The sequence below is a fragment of the Asterias rubens genome, chromosome 21, assembly GCF_902459465.1.
Source record: "Asterias rubens chromosome 21, eAstRub1.3, whole genome shotgun sequence".
NCBI lineage: Eukaryota > Metazoa > Echinodermata > Asteroidea > Forcipulatida > Asteriidae > Asterias > Asterias rubens.
In genome coordinates this window covers 4996147-5012898 of record NC_047082.1, presented here as the reverse complement: position 1 = coordinate 5012898, position 16752 = coordinate 4996147, and the positions used below count along the sequence as shown (strand labels likewise).

At 36.8% G+C, this 16752-nt stretch overlaps 1 protein-coding gene across 1 annotated transcript; it reads left to right on the top strand.

The window, feature by feature from the left end:
* Positions 1-372: 372 nt before the first annotated feature.
* LOC117304654 (annexin A13-like) lies at positions 373-14340 on the top strand. Its single transcript, XM_033789214.1, has 13 exons — positions 373-390; positions 2780-2824; positions 4475-4550; positions 5860-5954; positions 6569-6682; positions 7652-7708; positions 9131-9164; positions 9677-9756; positions 10497-10565; positions 10866-10967; positions 11830-11905; positions 12809-12921; positions 13198-14340. Exons 1-13 carry the CDS (start codon positions 373-375, stop codon positions 13333-13335), a joined length of 1017 nt encoding a protein of 338 aa, XP_033645105.1. The 3' UTR covers positions 13336-14340.
* Positions 14341-16752: the final 2412 nt, after the last annotated feature.

Genomic DNA, 16752 nt, shown 5'->3' with positions numbered 1-16752 from the left:
GTTTGCTGACTAAAGTGCATGTAAAACATCATCATGTACCAACGAGTAATCATTAATCCTCTTATTCGGCTACATCAAACATTTTAAGTTAATACACAACTTCTAGAGATAAGGTGATTGCAATGCAAAGGAGGTGTGTTCAATTGCAATATGTAGGAGTTGCAAAACAAAGTTAGTTATTTACGTAATATTGTTTGTTTTGATAAACACTAAAGATATGACCATTTCATCCGGGTCAAAGGTGAAATACTAATCGTATGAGGTAGCGCAACTACGGAATAGGGTTGGGTCGATCGGCGGCACGAGAACTTGGCAATAATTGTTGATCATTGTGTCTAGCTTTGACGACAAACCAACAAGTCATTTGAGAACATGGAAGATCTTGCCGAGGTAAGAATATCATTTCATCAGTTTTCTTTTTACCGAATGATAGCTTTTATTAAGAGAAACATTTTGGGGGTTTTGGTTCTCCATTTACAACATTCGTCCATATAATAAATTACTATTTTCGCAAAATAATATTGTTATGCACAATAGTCAATACACAATAAGCTGTTTTTTGTCACATATTTTATCACAAGAGAAACAATCAAACAAGGCCTAAAAGAACTCATTTCCGATTCAATTAAAAAAAAAAAATCCTTTTATGTTCACTTGGAAAAAAAATAACACAGGAAAATTAAAAAAAAACTGAAGTAAATTATTTTTTTAGCCACAATTATAATTGAAAGGCGTACTTGTCATGTCTTTCTAATTCTCGAAGTGTAATATGAGTAAAAGAGCATCAGATATATTCATGTATGCATGTTGACGTGGCAGTCTGATGTCTTGGGCCCCTTTTTTCATTTAGAATCATTAATAATAAATAATATTTTTAAAAATCGTGTTCATAAAAACGCGTTTTTTAAACATTAGAGATATCTAAAGTAATGAAAAACTAATTTTCAACTGTCCATCGTGCATGGTTGGACTTTCTTTCTTAATGACTTAAAGACACTGGACACCTTCTCGCTTAATGTATCTCATCATATACATAAAGTAACAAACCTTTACACAATTGAGCTCAATCGGTCATCGAAGTTGTGAGATAATAATGAAAGAAAAAAACACCCTTGTCACACGAAGTTGTGTGCGTTCAGATGCTAGATTTCGAGACCTCAAGTTCTAAATCTGATGTTTCGAAATAAAATTGGTGGAAAATTACTTCTTTCTCGAAAACTACGTTACTTCAAAGGGAGCCGTTTCTTACAATGTTTTATACTACCAACCTCTCCCCCATTACTCATTACCAAGTAAGGTTTTATGCTATAATTATTTTGATTAATTACAAATAGTGTTCACTGCCTTTAATGCTATATGTGTCTAGTCTGTAATGAAGTCTGTAACTCGTCCTTTCCAACAAGTTACAATTATGGAGGGACGGTAGAAAGTTGATGTAAGGGATTGTTATTAGGGACAAATCCATTTTTAGATTTAGATTTTAAATCTTAAAATGGATTGATCTCTTACCACAATCATTTGGATTAACTTTTAAATCTCTTCCATTTAGAGTGCAGGTTTGTTAGAGTGATTGGCATAGCATCAATTATAGTAGTAAGTTTTCATTTAAAGGCACTGGACACAGTTGGTGTTTCTCAACATATGCATGAAATATCAAACCTGTGAAAATTTGAGCTCAATTGGTCGTCGAAGTTGCGAATAAAAATATGAAAGAAAAACACCCTATAGGTTCAGGCATGAAGTCTTTAAAAATTGAGTTTGAAAAGAAATTACTAAAAATTACTTTCCAGAGGGAGCCGATTTTCACACTGTTTTATGCTATCAACAGCTCTCCTTTGCTTGTTTCCAAACAAGTTGTTATGCTAAGAGTTTTTTTAATAACTACCAATAGTGGCCAGTGCAAACGATGAATGGAACAAGCATTAGAAAACGTGCCGGTACCTAATTAGTCAGATATTGGCGTAGCATTTTGTTCTTATCTCCAGCTCGCCCCGCAAACGTTAATCTAATCCTGAATAATATCTTATCATTATGATCCCAAAAGACTACAAAGTTGCATAACTACTCAAACTGATGTCTGTTTGTCTAAATTCCGATTGTATAAACTATGCCAGACAAACAAACAGATTATAAACTGGCGTCCATACAAAATTGAAAAATTGGAGATATGAATGACCATACAATTGTTCCGGATCTAACTTAATGACCCTTCTAATTGCACTGTTTTTAAAATTACCCAAAATAATTGTTTCAATAGCATAAAAACAAACTTGGTAACAAGCAATGGAGAGCTGTTGAGAGTATAAAACATTGTGAGAAACGGCTCCCTCTGAAGTAAAGTAGTTTTTGAGAAAGAAGCAATTTCTCACTAGTATGTCTGAATTGAATTGAATTCGAGATCTCAGGTAGGGTCTCGACTTCAAGGATCTGAAAGCACACAGTTTGGGCGACAAGGGTGTTTTTTCTTCCATTATTCTCTCGCAACTTCGACGACCAGTTGAGTTCAAATTTTCACAGGTTTGTTAGTTTAGGCATGTTGAGTTACACCAAGTGACATGATATTTATCAAAGGTGTCCAGTGCCTTTAAGGTACAAAATATGTTGTTTTCTTCAAGGGTAACCTCTTTGGGGGGAAAACGAGGTTGATGTTTGTCCCAATGTCTTTCTGAAACTGTATAGCGCCCTCTAAACGCTAGACACTGGAAGATTGAAGTCAAATAATGTTCTAACATAAGACCAAATGAGACCTTGTTGTTTTATTGTTTTTATCTATCTGCAGTATATAGTGCGATACAGAGCAGCCCGAGCTGGGTTGGAACTCCTGGTAAGTGTCACTTTAAAGCTAATTTAATTATTGACTAATACCAATCAAAGTCCGATGCGTTCGTTTCATACACTTCGATCTGTTTTGAACATAGTGGATCATGTTCTCGATCGGCAACGTTCATTTAGTGTAGTAGCCGATATCGCAGAACGAACTACTAGAGAATAGATTTATATATATATCACACAAACATCTGTATGATTCAGATATTGTGTAAACTTGCCCGGTGGTCTATCCAAAAACCTTGGCTCAATGGACCCTTCCCGTGAATAAGCTAATCACATTCACGCATGCGTACAGACCCTGTTGGTTGGCAAATGCCATAGCCGTGTACCCCTTAGCCGTGTACAAAACAGCGCGATGTTCCCTCATTTTGCCAACCAAAATTTTAGTGCGCAGGCGCTATGTGCAATTTACATATTTCATGGGAAAGGTATATTTCATAGATTTCACAAATTTGCATAGCATGAAACTCGTGCCTTGATAACAGGATTATCAAGCAAATTTTCACGTGATTTTTAGGATAAGCAAACACCAGCTGAATACCAGTAACAAGCAATTGTCAACACATGGAAATTTGTTTGGTAATCCTGTTTTTATCAAGAAAGAAATTTCATGCTAAGAACTTGTTTGTGCTTAGCAGCTCTACGAAGGAAACTTTGGAACGCTAGGTGGCAGCAGACTTACCAGGTAAATGTTCATTGTTTACGTAGTCCTGAGCATGCGCAAATTGCATTGAACAGTGGTTTTACCTGGTAAGTCTGCTGCCACCAAGCGTCCCTTATCGCAAAAAATCGGTACGCGCTGTACGAGTTGAATGAGGTAATGGTGGTCGAGGTAGCGCTCATAGTTTGATCCCTAGGTAGACCAGCATGATTGATTGCGCAATGGGATTTGCGAATGTCTAAGTCATTTTCCTAAACAGTCGATGTAGCGCCCTCTACCTGCGGTGACTCATACAAAAACAGGGTCGCCAATGAAGACTAGTTGATCAAAGGAAGTACAGCTAATTTGCTTTCTAAAGTAGGGCAGCGAAGGAAATTGCCAGTCAAAAACATGGCGTAAGCAGATCCTGAATTATGTATATGCACGGAGCTTCCGTCATGATTATTAAAATGAAAACAGTGGTTGGCTCAGTCAATTCTCGAGCCTAGGTGACACTGAGAAAACATTTTTATTTTGAATATTTGTTAAGATATCATATGCCCAAGTAATTGTATTCAATAAGATGAGTTAGCATAAGCCCTTTGTATGTTCCTTGTGTTAGATTTTTTACTTATCTTTTTATAAAGTTGTTAAATAGTTGTTGCCCTTCTGTGTTTGAGACGTTGAGCAGTCGGAGATTTTCGAGAAATTCAGCGAAGAATTAATACCGCAACTGAAGCGAATCTTGAGGTCAAAACATAGAAACCTCTATTTACATAAGCCCGGTCCATACTTCCTGCGAATGCAAAACAATTTTTGACGTGACAGCTCTGTTTTAGCTGCAAATATTTCGCAGCTCAACACTTTCGAACCATTCGTTGCGATTTTTGTACGTTAAAAATTCGTATAGCATTCGCATTCGCAGGAAGTATGAACCAATAAGCTTAAGTCAACGCGTGCTGAGCAATACATTTTGTTTAACGTAATTTTTGAATGCGTTTCCAGGGAACCATCTTTGCTAAGGATGACTTTGATGCCGAGGAGGATGCAGTTGCACTGAAAGGTGCCATGCGAGGACTAGGTAAAGTCTTATTATGCTAATTGATCAATTCGGTTATTGTTGAAACTTTATATGGAAAGGAGAACAAGACGGAAGCCCTCGGATTGGCAAAACGCGAACTGAGCACTAAAATTTAAAGGGTGTCGATACCTGCGGTAGATGTTTATTCTTTTTATCTCTTATGATTTACTTTCCAATAACCTGAGAGCGTCAGCCCTGTCCCTGTTATTTACCTGCTCAGATAAGGACGAATAAAATAAATTCGTCAGAATTGTAAATGAAATAATAAACCACAAGGGAAACTGACTGGGTACATTTTTAAATGATTTTGGGTTTAATGGCTTCTGACAGGCACCCCCCGAACAAAGATATTGACAAAATTGGGAGACCACCAACATAGGGCTAGATAGCTCAGTTGGTAGAGCGCCGGCACGTTAAACCGGAGGTCGTTGGTTCAAATCCCGCTCTAGTCAATTTTTCTTTGTTCAATCCAAAATCAATTGTAAATGAAGTAACAATTAATTAGGCCTAAACTGAAGACTACTGTATTAAAGCGGTGGACACCTTTGGTAATTGTCAAAGACCTGTCTTCTCACTTGGTGTGTCCCAAAATATGCATAAGATAACAAACCTGTCAAAATTTGTGCTCAATTGGTCATCGAAGTTGCGAGATAATGATGAAAGTAAAAAACACCCTTGTTGCACAAATTATTGTGTGCTTTCCGATCCGATGCCCAATAACATGCTCCAGTATTTTAACATAATGAGTGAGAAATTACTTCTTTCTCAAAAACTACATTAATTCAGAGGGAGCCGTTTCTCACAATGTTTTATGATATAAACAGTTCCCCACTGCTCGTTTCCAAGTCAATTTTTATGCTATCAATTATTTTGAGTTTAAGTGTCCAGGCCTTTAAAATAAAAAAGAACGGTTTGTTTCTTAAAGGAAAGGTACACGTTTGGTAATTGTCAAAGACTAGTGTACTCACTTGGTGTATCTCATCATAAGCATGAAATAACAAGCCTGTGAAAATTTGAGCTCAGTTGGTCATCGGAGTTGCGAGAAAAGGATGGAAAGAAAAAACACCCTTGTTGGACGAATGTGTGTGCTTTCAGATAGGAATAAAAGACTTCTAGCTAGAAGTCTTTTATTATTTTAGTGAGAAATTACCTCTTTCTCAAAAACTACGTTTCTTCAGAGGGAGTCGTTTCCCACAATGTTTTATATTACCAACAGCTCCCCAATGCTCGTTACCAAGTCAGTTTTTAAGTTAATATTTGTTTTGAGTAATTACCAAACATGTACCTTTCCTTTTAACACTTTTTGCAGGCACGGATGAAGATGAAATAATTGAAATATTAGCCAATAGGACCGGGGTGGAGAGACTCCTTATCGCTATGAAGTTCAAGGCATGTTATGGACAGGTAAGAGATCAACCCGAGTGTCTCACTAAATACTACAAGTTGGGAAAGGCTGGGAAAGTCTATTCAATTTAAATTAAGATGTTTTCACGAATCCAAAAATGACGTAGATGTTACTTACACTGTATAGGTGTTCCATCTTCAGACTGGTGACCATATCCAATGATGAACTGTCTTTTACATCCTTTCTTGGTTGACATAGATAGAGGGCGTTGTAAGCTAATTGGTTTGGACGGAGCTACAGGTTTTCAGATTGCCAACAAATCCAAAACCACGTCATATGGATTGGGTTTTCGGTCCCTATATCTGTTTGAGTGGGTTTCCACCACTTTGGGGTTTGCCTTACAAATCTTAAACTGAACATTTCTTCTAGTTTCTTGTCCATCCTATTTTTGTGCGAATTGTCTTCTTATTTAAAATGCATTCTCATAAATAATATAACTTTTCCCCCAGACACACCGTAAAGAACAGATTATTTCATCATAATTGTCGATCTTACTTTGTCCTGACCAAATAACTACCGGAAGTCCTGCATTGCTTTATGACGAATAACTTATGTTTAGTTCGAATGAATGATTAAGTTAAGCACACAAAAATATGTCTGTTTGACCTCAAAGGATCTTGTTGATGAGCTGAAAAGTGAATTGAGAGGCAACTTGGAAGAAGCCATTGAAGCCTTGATGACGCCCCCACCGGTCTTTGACGCAAAAACACTGCGTAACGCAATGAAGGTACAAGGTTGCATCCTACTAAATAAACTTCCAAAGCAAACTTTTTTTTTAAGATTAAAAAAATACACTAAAAAGTCTCACAGCTTTTTACTGTAAAAGGGAAATTATTAATTGACTCTTGAACTTAAATCCTCTGCTCAGTTTAATATGGGGAATTCCATTGCCCATCGAGTTATTCACCCTTTAAAAAAAAAACATCCTAAACCAGTGTAAATTTCCAAACGTCTGAGCATAAATCTTGAAAAATGTCCCAACACCTCCCCGCAAAATAATACCATTAATTTCAGAGCCTATGTCATTCAGAATACCAAGTTGGAAGTCAACCAGCCCAGGTCACAATTGGGTAACATTTTTACACCGTACCCCTTTTCTTGGGCTCTCAAATCTGTCTAGAATATAATATTTTTAGGGCTTTTTAAAACAAAGTTAATGAGGCCGACGTTCTGTTTATTATCATAAACAGCTTTAAAGGGTCTTTGTATTTTTACCTAACAAAAAACACAATGCCCACAGATTTACATTAAACTTACACACTTTGAAGATGATAATAGTAGTGAGCTTCTCTGGAAATTCTACTTGCTGAGGTGCTGTAGTTTTTGACAAATGAGAAAAACAATGTCATGAAAATAATTTTCGTCTCAGTGATCATGAGACGAAAATTATTTTAGCATGTAAAAACGTATTTTCATGACATTGTTTTACTAATTCCTCAAAAAAATACAGCACCTCAGCAACTACTATGTGAAGGTACGCTTTGTACTATCATTATCTTCAAACGGTGTAAGTTTAATGTAAATCTGTGGACATTGTGTTTTGTGTTACAAAAAGTACCCAAATCCATTAAACGTGTCCAGTGTTTACAAAATGCAAGTCATTATTGCAAAATACGCTCACAAGTAAAGCCAATTTTGTTTCCCAACAGCTTATAATTTTAAAAACAAAATGGTTTGTGTTGTGTTTGTATTCCAGGGTGCTGGCACAGATGAGCGTACTATAATTGAAATCATGTGTACAAGGATGAATGAGGTAGGATCAATTATAATGGGAGACTCTTGAGCGCTAGGTGGCAGCAGACTTACCAGGTAAATTTCTATTGTTTACGTAGTTCTTAGCCTGCGCACATTACCGAGAACAAAGGATTTTACCTGGTAAGTCTGCTGCCACCAAGTGTCCTAAAAGTCTCCCATTGATGAATCCAGCTGACTAGCAATCAATCATCAAGATTTCTAAATATATTTTTATTGACTGAATAAGTGTAGCCTCCCCATTGATCTCACGATAATAAAAAGTGCTTATTGTCAAGCCTAGTTTGAATCACCGTAGTCTTGACCCAAGACGTCAGTGGTCGAAAGTGGTTAAATTATATACCGTGGGAGGGCTTGCTGTGGTGACTTACAAGTTAGCGTAGGATACACTATCGATCACTGACGTCTTGGGCCAATACTATAATCAGCGCAGATGCACGTTCCAAACACCTTAGGGCTTTAGCTGAGAGGTTGTGCCTTGGGCTCGGTCAGCAAATTTAAAAGTATATTTTTGACACATGACCTTGATTTATTCAGCGAAACTTTTGGCATAATTTCATAAAGATGTTAAGCAGAAAATACTGCTAAGCAAACTTCTACGCTAAAAATAAGCAACAAATGGGTTGGGCACCAGTCACAACAATGTAACACCTTATGAACTTTTGGCTGGTTACCAGTTTCGGCTGAGCAATATTTTTCTGGGCTGAGCAAGTTTGTTATGCTTAATTATAGGCTTTATTAAATTTGCCTCAGGTTGAAGCCACAGTATTAGCCAAAGACGAAGTGATGTCGCCTTAGGTTTTTACAAAAGACTGTTTTGTACAACATGTATTTTACTAATTTTATAGTGGTTCAAAATTTGCAAAACGGGGGTGCTGTAAAAACTGACATTTGGGTACTTTTTGTATCACGAAACACGATGTCCACAGAATTACATTGAAGATAATGACAGTAGAAAGCGTACCTTAAAATATTAGTTGCGGGGGTGATGTAGTTTTTGAGAAATTAGTAAAACAAAGTCATAAAAATACGTTTTTACCTGCTAATTTTCGTCTGATAATCACTGAGACGAAAGTTTATCATTATTCATTTCTCAAAAAGTACAGCACCTCAGCAAGCAATATCCAGTGAAGCTTTCTATTATCATTATCTTCAAACTGTGTAAGTTTGATGTAAATCTGTGGACATTGCGTTTTTTGTCCAACAAAAATTACATAGACCCTTTAGTGGTTTCAGCTCAAACGAGAAAAAAAATAGATTAATGTCAATAGGGTATATACAGGAAACTGTTTGGGATGAGCAAATAAAACGGTAAGTTTCCTCTTTTATTTTTACTGAAAGAGTCTGAACAATAATTGTAACAAAAGCACATCTATTATTTACGTTCAAACTTTTCTTATAGAATTGTTTTATAACTTTTCAGGAAATTGAGGCAATCAAGATGGCTTATGCAATCGGTAAGAGAAAAAGTGATTATGTAGAACATTATTATAACCACACTAAGTACAGTATTTTATATGGCTGTAAAGATCATATTATATTAACTAGGTGGAGAAGTTTTGAAGCGCTTTGAAACAGTGTTAGAGTGCTTTATGATGCATTTAAGTTTAGTTAAGTTAAGAAGCAATTTCTATCTAAACCACACAGCCAGGGAACCCAAAATGTCATTCCGTTGCTCCCTTTAATTTTGTCAGCCTTGATTTTTTACTTCTTCATTTCCAAAAGAATCCGTGAGGTGTTTTGACTTAAAGTTAAAACAACGACTTGAAGCTTCAAATTCTTTAATTTGATGTCAAATCGCCCGGAACTACTTTTGCTTTAGTGGAATCGTGGGGACTTCCCGGAGTCAGTTCTCAACGTTTCGATTAGCTTGCTCTAGTAATCGTCCGGAGACAGTCTCCTGGAAGTCATGGTCAGGAGACCGGTCGTCATCGTCAGTAGACTAATGTCCATTTTGTTTTTATTTCAGTTTTTGAGCGGGACCTTGCTGAGGACCTTGAGAACGAGACATCCGGGGACTTTAAGTATCTCATGTTGTCAATCTGCGCGGTATGTTTTGTTTTATTCTTGTGTTTGAATGAACCATGGACAGGTTGCTATGAGCTATGCTCCCTGATGTTGGAGCACTCACTATATTTTAATATCTCTGTTCGGGGTGATATTGTTATACAAACGTGTGTGCTTTCAGATGTCTGAGAAAGGCTTCAGTTCAGAAGTGTTCCTTAATTTCAAGCATTTGAATGAGAAGTCACCTCTTTCTAAAGCTACGCTGCTTTAGGGTGAGTGGTATCTCACGTCGATTTATACTATCAACGATCTCTGTCGTCGCTTTTGTATGCTAATAAGTATTTGAGTCCAAATGTATCCAGTACCTTTAAAGGGACACGTTGCCTTGGATCGGCCAAGTTGGTCTATGAAAAGGGTTTATAACCGGTTGTTATGGTTGGAAAGATGTCTTAAGAGTAGAATATAATGATCCACTCAAAATAATATGCCTCGAAATTGCACGGTTTTCCCTTTATTTTGCAAACTAACACACGGTCGGCCATTTGGTGGCGTAAAAGATTTGACTCCACAAAATTGCGTGCCGTGTTAGTTCACGACGTTTAAGGAAAACCGTGCAATTTCAAAGCATATTTTGTGTAGATCATTGTATTCTACTTTTTAAACATTTTTTTTACCATATGCATTTCATGACATCGGGTTTAAAACGCTTTTCATACCAACTCTTCCGATCCAAAGGTAAAAATGCAAATTGTCATACACGCTTTTGTACATTGATGTTTCAGTGCGGACGTGACGAGAGTGATGATGTAGATGAAGACCAAGCAAAGGAAGATGCGCAGGAACTCTTTGATGTAAGTCACATTCATATTCAACTCTGAAGTGTTTTGAAGTGTTCCCATGTTTACAAAGTTTACTTTATAATTTGCAAATCCTCTCGGTAAATCAGAAGTTGATACCAGCTCGTTCTCTGAGTTTTAGGTTGTGTCAAATGATATCACCCGAGTAATATGCATGTGATACTTTTTCAAAGGAATCAGGAAACGTACCGAGTATACAGTGCTAACACACATCGGTGATGGGTAAAAACCAACAATTAATAACGATTTATTGATTTGTTACTACTATTATCTTTATTATTATTATTATTTTAGGCTGGTGAAGACCGTTGGGGCACAGACGAGAGCACATTCAACCGTATCCTGGCAACCAGAAACTTCGAGCAGCTGAAGGAAACCTTCAAACAATACCAAGAAGTACAGATACTAGACTTTATTGATAATGCTGATTATACCCAAACACACTGAGGTCGATTAGACTAAATAGAATGGTGCTGTCATTATTCACTTGATGATCAAGAACAACTTCAGCCTTAAAGACAGTGGACTCTATTGACAATTGTCAAAGACTAGTCTTCACAGTTGGTGTACCTCAACATTTTATGCATAAAATAACAAACCGGTGAAAATTTGAGCTCAATCGGTCGCCGAAGTTGCGAGATAATAATGAAAGAAAAAACACCCTTGTCACACGAAAATTACTTCTTTCTCGAAAATACGTCACTTCAGAGGGAGCTGTTTCTCACAATGTTTTATACTATCAACCTCTCCCCATTACTCGTAGTCAAGAAAGGTTTTAATATGATAATTATTTTGAGTAACTATCAATAGTGTCACTGTGAATGAAGATGAATATAATTTACCTGTACAAGTTTCAGTTTCCTTAGTCAGCAAGTTTTTTTTGGGAAGTGTAAAACACAGAGCGATGTTTTTAAGAGAGTCGTGTAAATCCGTTGTACATGCCAAAATAATGTTGGTCCAGTTGAGACGTAAATAATTGAAAAAAAATGAAAAAGTATTTATTATTTCTCAAAAATTACAGCACCACAGCAAGTAATATTTAAGGGAAGCTTTGTACCGTTAAGTTTGATGAAATCTGTGGACGTTCATGTTTTGTGTCGTACAAAAAGGTCCCAAACCCTTTAAAAGGGTCATATTCAAAATGAAAAGAGGAATAATGGAGAGTTTATTTACATCAAAGATGGCGGTCAATGACGTCATGAGCAATCAATCGATTGTTGATAAACAGTGACGTCACTGGTTCTTGTTTTTGTTATAGATTGCTGGTTGTGACATTGAAGAATCCATCCGCGATGAATGCAGCGGTAATCTACAGGATGGCTACCTCGCTATAGGTAATGACAAATGCACACAAAACCATCAATTTCCTTAAAGACACTGGACACGTCTGGTAATTGTCAAAGTATTCTCACTTGGTGTATCCGGGCATACTATGCATACAATTATAAACCTGTGAAACTTGGGCTCATTGAAGTTGCAAGAAAATAATGGCAGAAAAGCACCCTTGTTGCACAAAAATAAGTGTGCTTTCAGATACATAGTAAAAGGCTTTAGGCAATTGAAGTATTTTATTTTTTGGGGTTAGAAGCTACACTGATTTCTCAAAAACTACATTTAATAAGAGGGAGCCGTTTCTCTTCTGTAATGCTGTCACCGGCTCTCTATTGCTCGTTACCAAGTAATTATTTATGCTAACTGTTATTTTAAGTTATAACTAACAGTGTCCAGTGTCCTTAAGGCCCTGGACACCTTTGGTAATTGTCAAAGACCAGTCTTCCCACTTACTTCAGAGGGAGCCGTTTCACCTAATGTTTTATAGTTACTATCAACCTCTCCCCATTACTCTTTACCAAGTAACGTTTTATGCTGTTCATTATTTTGAGTAATTACCAATTGTGTCCACAGCCTTAAAAGGGAATCACTTTGGAACATATTAGCATTTTTTAAGGATACAACTGACATACTTCAAAAGCGCGTCTAACTTGCACACTCTGTTCAAAATCTTAGCATCATATTAATATTTAAACATGCTTTGTCCATAAAATTTGTCGTTTCAAAGACTTTATTGTTTTCAGAGATATTGTCAGTACAATCAAAACGCCAGAATCAAGAGCTCGGTAAATTTGCAACTCTACATAAATCACTTTTATTGTAGCAGATTTAATCATAATATGCATTCATTTATTTTTCAGTTCAAAAAATAAAGTAATGATCAATGTCTTGTCTCTAAATTGCAGTTGCCCGTGCTAAGAGCCCTGCAGTGTTTTTCGCTGATCGTATGTATGATTCAATGAAGGGAGCTGGCACTGATGATGAACGACTCATCCGATGCATTGTCTCACGATCAGAGGTAGGAACTACTTTAAAAAATAATATATATTTCCAGGTGACTTTAACCACTATTGTTGCGTCCTTCGGATGGGACGTAAAAGCTGTAGGTCCCATATGTTATGGTTGCTTCGTTCAATCAAAATAATGTTTAACAGTTATTAAGCTCCAAACAAATTTGAATGGAGTCCAGAGTTGCATTCATGACATTTTTTGTATGGCGCATGTTAATGTAGTATTTCCGATAATAAGCGATTCATTTCATTGATTGACTTTATTCATTTTCTGATCCGTAAAGATTGATATGAGGAAAATAAAGATTGCCTTCTTCATCAAATATGAGGTCGGCTTGGCAAGTTTCATCAAAGACGACTGCTCTGGAGACTACGGTAAACTTCTTCTTGCCCTCGTCAAGGGAGACACCGATGATGATTAGAGCAGCACATAGTCTTGATTCGCGACTTTTGTTTTATTAATCACCGGTAGAGGGCGCTACATCGACTGTTTTAGAGCATGGCATGGAAGGACTGGAGCAAGTCTACACATATGGATTGTTAGGTTTGATCCAGATGTTTGTGTGATACAGATATCTCTTCTCCAGTGATTTTTGTTGCGGACACTATACGTGTTGCGATATCAGCAAATAAGTTTACAAAATGAACGTCTCCAATCAAGACTAAGCAGCACTAAGATCAGAGTAAACGTGCCGAAGTCGATTTCACAAAACTCTTCCTAACTTAGGATTAATCTTAGGACTTAGAACGAGTTAAGTTCCGTATTCGAAGACGTTGGGACGCAATGAACCCATTGGGATGGGTTACTCGTCCTAACTCGAGATAGGATTAATCCCATAGCGTTTCGTGAAATCGGCTGCCTTGGATCATGACAAAATGCTGTATCTTTATCTGTATTAGACTCTTTTAAAGCCGTTCGGTTGCGTTCAAAATTATGTTAGCTATAGTAATAAAAAGCACCAAGTAGGTTTTATAAAAAACACAGTTTAAAATCTGATAATGCACTATCTACTTATTTCATTGCACTTATTTTTAAAAACACGCCAATTATGAGAGAGTTTGTAAGAATTGTTTCATGGGTTTAACCTGCTTCTTCTTTATTGATATTTTGGTTCCTCACAGTCGATTTATCGTCTTCAAGTTTCTACACTCCCCTGTCTAGTTATTGACTTTTATGTTTCAGTGTAACTAATAGCTCTATATCATTGAAACAAACAATGTTGTGTAACTCGAAATCATTGAATTGTACATTGTAGCATTCTCGTAAGACTTTGTTGTTTTTTCCATTTTATCATTTTGTTTCATCGGATAAAAAAACATTCAAAGATTATGATCTTAATTTAGGTTTTACCTATATACACCGATGTGTGCTGGCACTGTATACTCAGTACTTTCCCGAACTCTGTGGAAAAAAACACAAACAGATTACTCGGGTGGGATTCGAACCAACGACCTTTGCACTTCTAGAGCAGTGTCTTATCAACTAAACCACGGCTTGCCAGGTAGCTAGAGGCAGTTCGAATCCTATATTTTAGCAGTGGACAAAATAAATATTCTTTATCCCCGATGCAAACTTTCATCTATTAATATTATAATCGTTCGAATTGATTTAAGGGTTCAGTGGAAACGACTTGGATTAGCTTTGTTTTAAAACAATTTAGCAATACTTTGTTCTTCTTCTTTTACCGCTGTCCCTTCCCAGCCTTCGGATAAAGAAACTGCGAACTATATACATGTAGCTCTCTATTAAGACTTTGCTTTGGTTTTTTCCATTCATTCAGTAAAACATTAATACCCGCAATGCCTAAACTTATAATGCCTGTAGCTCGCAAAATCATTAATTTCATAGGCCTGTTTTAGCAGAAAATCTCGTTTAAAAATTTTCCGCGGTCTGCAAAAATTAATTAGCATTATACCAGTCAAAAATTGCATATGTGATATAAAAAAGGGTAGTTTGGCTGGTAACAACTTTCTGATAAGCATAATTATTGTTGTTGTGCTTAGCCACTTTGTGTGCTTAAGCAGCTTTGTGAAACTGGCTATGGCTGGCACCCAGCAGAATACCACAAGATACATCGGGCTATAATGTTCCTCGAGAAAATTCAACTTTTAGTTTGAGCAGTTGCTGTTTTGTTTTTGCTTTGTCAATTAAAATTAACTGTCAACATTTTAGGATGTTACTTTATGACAAAACATTATGATTATATTTACAAGAGCGTAAACTTGATATTTAGCCAAGAGTGCTTTCTATAATATTCATAAATACCTCAGACAGTTTCGCTATTCCTATTGGTGGAGAGCGCGTCACGTGGGTGTGTATAAACCTTTGTTTATGACCGGTAAAAAGTCTTAATTCATGGGCGTGACACGCGACCTTGTACCTGTTCTTATAAGACAGTTTCTTCATTCCTATTGGTCGAGAGCAACGGCTGAAACAGTTTTGTGCCACATCACGCGATACGCGCGACGCGCACAGCATTCCCTTATAAGAAGTTGTTTACCCGAGGGCGGCGGAAGGCTTTACCATTTTATAGCTGGAGGGGTGTTGTTTTGAAAGAAATCATTTGACAATTATAAATTTTGCATTTATTTAACTTTTTGACCAAAAAGTAAGGATGTTTTTGACCGAAAAGGTATTTATGAATGGGAATCAAAGTGTGTTGAATCGGTTTTCAACTAGTGGTTTAAACCCGCCGAGGCCTGGTTCTTGAATTTACCTCGACTTCGTCTCGTTAAAATTATCAAGAACCATGCCTCGTTTGGATTAAACCACTAGTTGAAAACCTCTTCACCACACATTGATTCCCTTAGTAACGATTGTCTTGATATTGTTTGTTTACAGTTATTGACTTGGGTTTGAATAAATGAATATTTGAGAATGTTGAACTGTTTATTCTGTCATCCATTTTTTAATCTTTGCCCAGGTAGGGTAGGTTGCTGGTGGCTAGCGACATCAAACTTATTATAATTCTCAAAGGAACATTACAGAATTGGAGACAATAACAACTTGTCCCAGATCACATATTTACACACAACTAACACAGTATATTGATGATGATAGCTAGTAGAACAATCCCTTGATTTGTTTCTGTCGGAAATTTTAGATTTAATGAGAAATTTTATATTTAATGAGAAAAAAAATAATTTCCGTTTGGAGTTTATCGCTCAGTCAGCGTTTTATTAATTAATTTTAAACGATGTCAAGCAAAACGTATAATGGGTTTTTCACTTTTTTGTCGTGAGCTAGATGGCCGATCGATCTCAAACTTTTACAAGTTTGTCAGTTTATGTTATGGTGGATCACATCCTATATTGCCACTAACTGTTATAGCAAAATCAAATTATGTAATGTTCCTCTAACCTACATAAACGTTATCTCATGTTTCAAAGTGCCGTTAAAGCCACCGTGCTGGTAGGTCAATGGGAGACTTTGAGGCGCTAGGTGGCAGCAGACTTACCAGGTAAATTTCCATTGTTGACGTAGTTCTGAGCATGCGCACATTACCGAGAACAATGGATTTTACCTGGTAAGTCTGCTGCACCAAGCGTCCCAATAGTTCCCCGTTCACGCTGCGAACTGCTAGTTAATTCCTCTCAATAAATGAAACACTTCGTCGAGGTAAATTATCAAGAACCAGGCCTCGTTGGGATTATAAACCACTAGCTGAAAACGTCATCAAACAATATCAAGACAATCGTTACCAAGGGAATCAATGTGTGTTGAATCGGTTTTCAACTAGTGGTTTAAACCCGCCGAGGCCTGATTCTTGATAATTTACCTCGACTTCGTCTCGGTAAAATTATCAAGAACCATGCCTCGTTTGGATTAAACTACTAGT

What these genes read in the sequence shown, in the direction of transcription:
- LOC117304654 (XM_033789214.1), top strand. An exon ending in GAGCTGGGTTGGAACTCCTG is followed by an intron (nt 2,825 to 4,474) that starts GTAAGTGTCACT and finishes ATGCGTTTCCAG; the next exon opens with GGAACCATCTTTGCTAAGGA. An exon ending in ATGCGCAGGAACTCTTTGAT is followed by an intron (nt 10,566 to 10,865) that starts GTAAGTCACATT and finishes TTATTATTTTAG; the next exon opens with GCTGGTGAAGACCGTTGGGG.